Source organism: Oreochromis aureus, linkage group 18, assembly GCF_013358895.1.
Source record: "Oreochromis aureus strain Israel breed Guangdong linkage group 18, ZZ_aureus, whole genome shotgun sequence".
NCBI lineage: Eukaryota > Metazoa > Chordata > Actinopteri > Cichliformes > Cichlidae > Oreochromis > Oreochromis aureus.
In genome coordinates, this window is record NC_052959.1 from 26,111,221 (window position 1) to 26,121,481 (window position 10,261).

General features: G+C 38.6%; 1 protein-coding gene across 1 annotated transcript; it reads right to left on the reverse strand.

The window, feature by feature from the left end:
• Positions 1-2,017: 2,017 nt before the first annotated feature.
• On the reverse strand, positions 2,018-9,975 carry LOC120434132 (leukotriene B4 receptor 1-like). Its single transcript, XM_039601680.1, has 5 exons — positions 9,868-9,975; positions 6,745-7,342; positions 5,516-5,716; positions 5,357-5,400; positions 2,018-3,628 (listed from the first exon to the last, which is right to left on the reverse strand). The coding sequence occupies exons 2-5, from the start codon at positions 7,321-7,323 to the stop codon at positions 3,373-3,375; spliced, it is 1,080 nt and encodes a 359-aa protein (XP_039457614.1). The 5' UTR covers positions 7,324-7,342; positions 9,868-9,975; the 3' UTR covers positions 2,018-3,372.
• Between the last annotated feature and the right edge of the window lie 286 nt (positions 9,976-10,261).

The following is a 10,261-nucleotide window of genomic DNA, read 5'->3' on the forward strand; positions in this document are numbered from 1 at the left end:
AAAACTAAACTGGATAAACAGCTGATAAAAATATTATAATATGGATTGAAGGTCGTCCTGTGTATCCTGCTATCCTATGCCATTTAGTGCCATGATATTGATGTTTCATTTTTAAATAACATGGTTATCATCAGTACTCAGTTATAATGGCACCACTGTTTCTAATTCTGGGTGCTCCAAACAGGCCATTTGTTTCATTAGGAGGAAATATTTAGCAACAACTAAGCCCTATGCAAGACCTTTTGGAAATGCTCATTTCAACAGCTGGAGCAACTGGCTTCACATACTTCTGCTGTTGGAAAGGTACTGGAGGACTTTAAATATTAATCACACTGTTTGAAGCATGCTTTCACTTGTAGTTTGGACATTTTCTTGTCTCTTAGGAAAACAGGAAACTAAATGGTTGATTAGAAAATTTCAACTATCATGAGGTCACCAATCAAACCTCTATGATTTTTTTTTTTCTTTACCACAGAGAAAACTATTTCCCTGATTATAACCCAGTGGAGTCAGTGGGATTTTTTTCACTGTGGTTGTGTAAAGGTTTATCAAGTCTGAGGCTTGTTAGGGCCTCAGAAATTCTTGTGTCTGCCTGCCCTACAATATTAATAATCAGAAAACAAACACTGAGTCACCAGACTAAGGACCCAGTATTGCTGAGCTTGATAACTCTTCTTCTCACTCTGCTACCATGTTTTTACTGTACTTCAGTAGAATTTCTGGTATCTGTATTTTACAGGACATGAGGCTAATTATTCACAACCATATTCATTAATTTTGGAAATGTACAATGTAGTTTTAAGAATGTAGTGAATTCCCGTTGTTTAAATATCAATGCAAAACCTAAAGTCAATTCTCAAAATTCACCAACGGCGCTACACGTCGCAAACAGATCCACACTTTCTGCCTCTGTACCTGGATAGCAGCTGGCTGCAGCACCCAAGGACTCCTCGAGCAACATCTGTCTCTCTCTAGCAGCACCTGTCCCTCTCCACCTCCTTCAGTTCACCTCATAAACTCATTATCATGCTCTGTGTTGTGATTTACTTTTATTTGTGTTTGACAAGTTTTGTGGTCTTGGCATATATGTCACAAACCATGTCTTGGCTTTTTGTGGAGCTGAATGCCATGTCAACTGAGTGAGTGAGCACATGAAAACCTATTGAAGCTATATTATAAAACTATATTGTGACTTGTGATTCTTTTCCCTATGCTGAAACACTACACAGATCTTTCCCACACCTGCTGAATCCTGCTGTAACCCATGACTGTACTCATTTTACTGTTTAGTTGTGGAGGCAAAGTCGCCCGCTGCAATGCAGACAACAGACAATAGTTATTTTTTTTAAAGTTCTCTTTTACTGAATTTGGCCTACAAAATAGATTCATCATTTATCATGTAGAAAAACTGAGATGTACAGATGAAATTGTGATTCTTTTTTAATATCAAAATATCTCAGGTTTTAAATGTGTACTTAAACTGACAGAAGGATGATACTGAACGGTTATGCTCCAAGCCAGAAGTTGTGATTTGGTGCTACATACATGAACTGAACTGAACTGAATTGCTCTAGCCCTCTTAACATCACAGTACAATGAATTAGATGAATTGCATTAAATCATGTACCAACTGTCAACAAAACATTAGCAACACGTTTTCAGAAAGTACGTAACATTTAGAAAAAGCCCAAAGTCGGCCTGTGGATCCCACAGAGGCATTTCCCTCTGGACAAGCAAGGCAAGTGCTTGAGAAGGCAAGCTCCATGTTTTAAGTACATAGGTTCATTGAATTGCTTTTAATCATTAGTCTAATTTTTGTAGTGCTGTGTTGTTGCACTTCAAATTGTTGTTGCAGAAAGCTGTTACAGTTTTTTTTAAAACCAAAAATAATAAGGCAGCTGATGTATTTATAGTAAATACAATTTTGTTGTTCTATTTTGTTAATTTTAGTTGGCCTATGACATTCAGTATCCTAGTTAACATTGTAATGTTCACATATGCTCTCAAGAACCAGACGTTTTGATCTCACCATGGTTTATTGTATAGGACACGGGCTGTTAACCCCGAGACCTCCGGTACAACTCCTCTCCAGCTCCGAACAACAAGAACCCCCTTTCCCTTCCTGCACACACTCACTGACTTTTCCTGCAGCACAACCAAACATGTCTCTTAAAGAAACAACAACAGTGCACACAGATAGTCAACCTGTCACAGTAGAATAGCCTTTAACAATCATTACAATATTATATCACACTGAATATCACGTGTAAATCAATCCCAGGCACACTTGCAGCTGAACTTACTACCAATTCAGATTAAAGCCATAGATGGGTTAAAACATTCCAGGCTGGCAATAAGATGATGCAACAACACTGCTGCAACTGTGCAGCTCTTTGAGGTTTTGTATATTGCTTCTCTGTGTGGCCATTAGGGGGAGATGCTGACTTTGCTAAATATTATTTGAGTTATTTTTCAGCAAGTGTGCAAATGGTTTTCTGATTCTTTGAGCTTTAGCACTGTAGATTACAATCTAACAGCAACAAAGAGTTCTCACATCTAGTTTCACAAGCATATTTATAATGGAACATTAGAAAATGAAATAAGATAATAGGTGTGTGAATGATCACTAAGCAGTACTACTGACAGTAATAGAAGGCCCCAAAAACCTAATTTTGCTTAGGCCTGTCTTGAGGAATACTTCACAATGTCTCCTCTGAGCTGAACTACTTATTTCTCCTCCCTGCAAGTCATCACTTACACTTGTTTTCTCTCTCTCATGACCCTCCTAGACTACGTCCTAGGCCCACCTAGGCTACATCACTCTTTGTCAGCTCATTTTATATAGTTATATCATTATAAATCAACCTACTGAGCTTAATGGCAATTTTGTGAATCTGCCTTTTGGGTACAGCCATTTACAATTCTTAACAGTTGCATTTAAAAAACACACACACACACAGTGTCATATAAACCATTCAATCTGTGTCTCTGCAAGGCCAAACTTCCCCAACCATCCCATCTTCATTCATTCACCTGACTATAAATGAACACACTAAGCATGAAAATACTCGGCTGAGTCTGCTTTCTATGTTAAGTAGCATTCTCACATACACATAATGTGACACACAAAAAAAGTATGTACAGTCCCATACACTTTACAGATATTCAGGTGCATGCAGGCAAAGGTAGCCTGGCTGTTCCTGTGCCTCTGACTTCCACTTAAACCCTGTTATCAGATTCTAAATATACTGTGCTGGTGCTTATCGTCTGTGGCCTCAAATGCTCAAGCTCCATGTTCCATTTAAAGATTTACACAATTTTAAGTGTTCTCATTTATATACAGTCTGTTAAGTGCATTAAGTTCATTCAACATCAATTTTGTAGAGTGGCCAGTGTATGATTTTCGGAATCAACGTTATTCTTTCCCAGATCGTCTTTTGCTGTGAACCGCGTGGTTTTGGTTTCTGTTTCCGATGATGTTCCCTCAAACAGCTTAGCCATAAAGGCAAAGCCATTATTCTTGATATAGGATTTTCCGGCAAAGGTGTAGAGGACCGGGTTAGCACAGCTGCTCATGAAGGACAAAGCTGCGGCCACCGCTCGGGTTGACTCGGCGATATCATGCAATCTGCAGGAAAGAAAGTTAAAGTTGGATTTTTCACATTGATGGTGATTGTTTTTATACAGAGTGCCATTATAGCCTCGTCTGACTGACTCAAGTACCCCTTAATCATCACCTGCAGTATCAAGACATATTGAGACCTTCCTTAAAAAGATGCTTTCTGAGTCTTTTTATTATTATTCTTTTGGCTTCTCCCTTCAGGGGTCTGCAACCGCATAATCCCCAGGGATAATTAAAGTATTCTGATTCTGAATTTTCTCTGCAGTCTTTTCCTCCTTCCTGGCAGCTCCTTATTACATATCTGTTATTCAGTTTACCTACTACTCAACTAGGGGTGGGTTTCGATAATTGAATTTCCGATTAAAATCGATTTTAGCTTGAATAAAGTGATATTGATTCATTAAATCCTGAATCGACTTTTAAATATAAATGTATTTTGATATTATAAACGCCAGAATCTCAGGTTAAACCTCACAAAACTATTTCAACAACCACCAAACAGCTAAAACAGCAAGTGAGAGCAGGTAAATGGATTCCACACAAAGATGTAAACACAATGCGCAGACCCGATGCTTCAGAATCTGTGAGATGTCGGCTTTCTCACCCATTGGGGCTGAAAGCTGAAAGCCGAGAGCTCACACATTCTGAAGCTGCAGGTTTTGTCACTCTCCAAACTAAATTGAATGGCAGCAAAAGGAGATCAAAACTATGCTTCAAGTTTCATAAACATCGCCATTAATTCGCTCTGACTTTTGCTGTTTTGCTTCCACCACAATAAAATCACAATTCCTGCACAGCTCTCTCTCTCTCTCTCTCTCTCTCCTGCTCTCTCTCAGTGTACTTCAAGAACAGTTTCCCATTACCCACCAGTCTACCATTGTTTACAGCATTGTCGGCCGCTGTTTTTGTTTTTTTTTTTGTTTTTAAAGTGTCTGTAATAAACCCTCTGTATCTTTACACTGCTTCACTTCAGCAGCATCAGTAATGTTAATATACTCATTTGTGGTTTTCTTCCATTTTTGATCTACTGCAGAATATTTTTAAGGTTATCTGCTATAAAAAGCCAGACCAGGAAAATCTCCTTAATCCTTTTCTGTGTTTTACCCTCAGTTGCTTTGACACAAAGGCATCTGCTGTGTTGCTTACACCTCTGATGAAGTCTCACAAGTGCCAGTACTGATAAATGATCAGAATTATAATATCTCTGACTGTCTGGGTCAAAATCGAATTGAATTGAATCGAATCGTGGATCGAATTGAATCGGGACCTTGTGAATCGCAATCGAATCGATTCTAGAAATCAGTGACGATACCCATCTCTGTCTCTTGTTAGAGCTTCAACCTTTTGGATGGTAAGGTGAACGTGGTATTCACAGAGAGATTTCTGGAAGTGGTCCTGAACCCCTGCAGTGATTTTCCACAACAGAATCCTGCCTGCTTTTAATGCAGTGTCACATGAAGCCCGAATATTGAGATTTCTCCAGATTTTGGAATATTTTGATAATATTATTACTGAAGATGGCGGAACATTCAAACCCTTTACAATTAAAGTATATTCAGTTTACTGGATGGTAAAAATTAAATCTAGGTGTATGTCACTGCATGCACAGAGACATACTACCAAGATCAGCTTTGAATTACAGAGTATACTTATTACTGGACATAATGCATAAAATGACAATATTGTACTTCACTAACTTTAGCACCATGTTTATAAAAATCTTCAGTTACTCACTGTTTTCTTGTTTCTGAGTCCTTTGGGTACCACGCAGCTGCCACCTTGGGTGAAAAATAAAAACCCCACTCAGTATTCAATCGAATGCTCAGATAATCGATTTACAAACAGATTTGATGTGGTTATTGGGTTATTGGTAGAGAAGATGCCCTTGCACACCCGTATCATGTTGACGACGTGGTACGGCAACCAGAACAGGCCAAACATTATGACAATAGCCAGGATGAGTTTCTCGCTGCGGATATTTCGTTGAAACCTGGTCTCCCTCAGGCGTTTCAGGATGAGAACGTAGCTGGTTATAATGATTGCATAAGGAATAATGAATCCTGCCACTGTCTGAAAGGCGTACTCAAACCTCACCTGCACATGAGAGGATATAAAGAAAAGCCGTTTCCTTAGATATGAAATGAAAAACAAAGAAATAGAGCCAAAATTATGAAACTGTTTAAACTGATCAACTTCTCTGGTTCTTTTTTGTCAAATGAGAGGACAAAATGAAACATCTGAAGACCTAAAACCAAGTAATGTTGTTATGGTCTTTGATCTGAAAAGGGCCATTCTGCAAAATAAATCATTTTACTTTATGTAGTTTTAGAATATTTTGATTCTAATACTTTTGTCACCTTACTTAAGGAGGACTTTTACTTGCAAAGAAGGAATGTTTTACAGAAGAGCATTACTACATTTATGAAGGATCAATGCAAAATGATTTTCAGACTTTTGTGCAGTGCCACTGCTCATGCATCAGTATTTATTGTGGGCTCAAGAGCTTAAAAAACGTGCAGTCTGGTGTAATTTTAGTTATTTTATCAACACTTTGAACACTAGTTAAGCTGCAGCTTCCAAGGCCTTAAACACAGTAACAAACACATCAGCAATATTTCTTTCATCTCAGTTTCAGATAGTGTGTTCCTGTTAAAATAGGCAAATGTTTTAGCTGTCTAATTGTTCATGAAATCATATCTAATAAAATGTAGAGTATTATAAAAGGGTATTACCATTTTTTCTTTTTTTTTTGACACTGTAGTTTTTATCAATAGTTACAGTTTAAACACAGACATATACCACATTTCAGGAGAAATAAACAAACATCAAAAATATCCTCCTTTAATCTGAGAATGTAAGTCATTTTTTCCATTGCGTAGATTTCCCCAACAACATTTAACCAGTCTTTTAAAGAACCATTTTTTCTTTTATTAATTAAGTCATGAATGAAGAATTCTGGCCCTTTTGCTCAAAGCATGTGATCATGTTCAATACCTCATTCACTATTTCATGGGCTCTCACGGGCAGAAGGTTTTTCGAAGGCATTTTGATGATGGAAACAAATATGGTTATGAATCTAATCAGATCAGTGCCAGACAGACAACCAACGCAAGTGTACTTACGTGTCTACGCAGTGTGTGATTGGGTGCACACAAATATGTTGTTTGATTCATTTCATCAGTTACTTCTTTCACATCTCGAAACACCAACGAGGGGATAGACATGACAATCACTAGCACCCATGTGCCTAGGATCACCCTCCTCACAACCTTCCTGGTGATCAGGCGATACAGTGTGTGTGGAAAGACCACGGCCAACAGCCTGTTCACGCTCATCAGGGTTATCAGAAAGACTGATGCATACATGTTGGAGTGGCACAGGTAGAACACAATTTTGCACATGGCGTTACCAAAGACCCACGTCCGCAACGCCAGGAAGATGATGAAAAAGATGGAGAGAGCCATGAGGAACCCATCAGCACATGCCAAGTTGAGGATGAGGAGGGTGGTGACTGAGCGTTGTCGGCAGCGAGCCAGGATGCTCCAGACAATGAAGAGATTTCCAGGGACACCCAGGAGGAAGACCAAGCTGAAGATGAGGGCACCAATGGCTGTGGAATAGTTATTTTTCACAGCATTTTCCTCATCAGGGTCAGGAGTAGTCTCTGGGCCAGTCAGGAATGAGACACTTATGTTGTTCATGCTAGATGAACTTTTGAACCTGAAACAAAAACCCATTGTTTTTTTTGACTCTCCAATTGAAACATGAATTACTAGTCAAGAAAGAGCTTCAACATACATACTTAACAGACATATTCCCTACCTGCACTTATAAAGCTTGGGTTTTCTCTAATCCACAGAGTCAAAAGTATATGCACAGGTCAAATATATATGTATACCTCCACTAATATTTGTTTAAATATCCCTTAGCAAGTTTCACCTCAACCAAGGCTTTTGTTAGCCATTAACAAGCTTCTAGTATAATTGTGGATAACTATCTGATCATTCTTCTTGGCATAAATAGTAGAGTTAATTTAAATTGGTGGATTTTTTGATATAGACACAACTTTTAAGCAGAGATCAAAAAAATTCAGTAGCGTTGTGGTCAGAGATTTGGGGAGACCAGTCCCCTCACGCTGTGTGTTTTCTCCGCGCTCCAAGTTCCCTGTGTTGCCAGTGTAGCTCCCTCATGTCTCTGGTATTTTATTTGAGTTTCTTGTTTATACCTCCTTGTCTTTAGTTTAGTGCCTATGTGTTTTTGCAGCAATAAAGCTGCCGTTTGTAGTTCATCCCTCTCCGCGTATGAGTCCTGCGTTTGGGTTCTATTTCCTGCCAGCCACACAGTGAAACATGACACCCTTCTCAAGTTAAAAGACATTCTAGAAACTTTAGCACAACTCATTATCTTCAAGAAAATCCAAAATAAATTCAAACCTGTACATCCAATTCTTGAATTTTAAAAGTCATTGAACATGTATGCTGTACAATGATTCTAAGCAGAAAAAAGTTAAACTAAACAATTAAAAGCTCAAAATTACCATGACATTCATCCCCATGATGAGTGGATGTAAACCTCTGACTACAACTATATGTGTCCGTATTTCGTAGTGAGGTCTACTCATGTGAATGTGTCACAGGTAAGGGATAAAAAGAAATATAAATGTAAAAACATGAAAAAGATTTAAATGGGTATACCATACAGAAAACTGTGTCGTTGTGTTGTGTTGTGTCAATAATTTCAACACCAACTACAGCGTATGGAAGGAAGTCCTACATTAATTAATGCTCCATCCATCCATTCGCTTCCGCTTATGCTTTTCAGGGTTGCGGGGGGTGCTGGAGCCTATCCCAGCTGTCATAGGGCGAGAGGCAGGGTACACCCTGGACAGGTCACCAGTCTGTCACAGGGCTAACACGATGAACCTATCCCCACAAACTGCATGTCTTTGGACGGTGGGAGGAAGCCAGAGTACCCCGCAAACACGGGGAGAACATGCAAACTCCACACAGAAAGACCCCGGCCTGATGGTGGAATTGAACTCAGGTGTGCAGCAACAGTGCTAACCACCGTGTCACCAAGCTGCCCATAAGTATTGTATTAAATCAATACTTATTATTATCTCTGGCTCTTTTCCACAGCATGGGTTTTGTCCTGTCTCCCTCCCCCAACCTGTCACGGCAGATAGCTGCTCCTCTCTGAGCCTGGTTCTTCTGATGGAGGTTTCTTCCTTTTAAAATTGGAGTTTTCCACTGTTGCCAAAGCACTTTCTCATAGGGGGTCATATGATTGTTGGGCTTTTCTCTGTCGTCTATTATATATTTACAATATAGGCTGTTATTGTTGTTTTTTGGCGCTGTATAAATAAAATTGAATTGAACTGAAAAAGTAGATGCCTACTTGCTTTTAATCATGCTTAGATCTAAACTGATGTGATCTGCACTAACATTAAAATTCCACGTAAAGGAAGTGGTTTCTAAAGAGGCACAAGCTCACAGGAAGTACTGAAGACAGTGTGCTATGACAATTTGGTTCTTTCGCTAAACAATGCCAAAGTTTGTGATAATCAGAGAGTTGTACAGAAATAATTGAAAATAAAAACAATTGTTGACTCACACCTTACTACTGTACTGCAGCCTGTAAATTATTTACATCCAAGCCTCTAGCCAGTGATTCAGCATAATCTTATAAACAGCATGCTAAAACGCACCAAACATTGATACTAACAGCAAATACTGCATCGAAGAGCATTATTTCAACAGTCTTTGGTTCACATTGAAGTTTTTTTCCTTACTTGTCTCACTACAGTCTCTCACTGGAAGTGCAGTACAAACATTTGGCTTCTGAGTCAATTTTGCACACTGTAGTAAAAGCCTTTGTGTATCTGTGCACACTGACCACAAATAAATACATAAATACATAAACGTGAGTGATGGAAGTTTATGGGTTCAGAAGCTTCAGGCATTTATTTGAAAACAAAATAAACGAGATAAAAAATTATCATCCACTTTAGAAAGTCTGAAAAGTAAAGAACTGCGAAAAAGCCAATAAATTTGTATCTAAGCATTCCGATAATGTAATAGGTTTTAAACATGACAACAACAAAAACATGTTATTTTGTATCAAGAACTGACTTCAGAAAAATTATTTTAAGATTTTTTTAGCTTTGAAAGAAATTCAACTGTCAAAAAAAGAACAGGTGGTCCAAAAAAACTGGTGCTGAATGTTTTTGTTTATAATCCACTCACCTTTTCACGATGTATTTTCTCTTTGTGATATGTATCGCGTTCAAATATCCAAAAGTCCGCTGCTCACCAGCTCTGACAGTGCTCCTGTGAGCTCAAACCATAACATCTCGCCTCGCAGGTTGTAACATGCTGTGGGTTAAGGGAGCGCTTCAGAGAGGCGTGTCCTTCCTTAAAACTCTCTCACTCCCCTTTTCTGTCGAAGCCTTTGTATTATCTCGATGTATGATTGTCCTGGGAATTTTTTTCTTTTCTTTTTTTTTAATGTTTGTAACTTTTATTCCAACTTTGTTTTATTGATTTCAACCATGACATACAAAGTTAGCAACAGCAAAGTCGATCTTGATTTCAGAACAATTGTATGTCCATTGTACCCTCCAATCCCCCCAAACCCCAT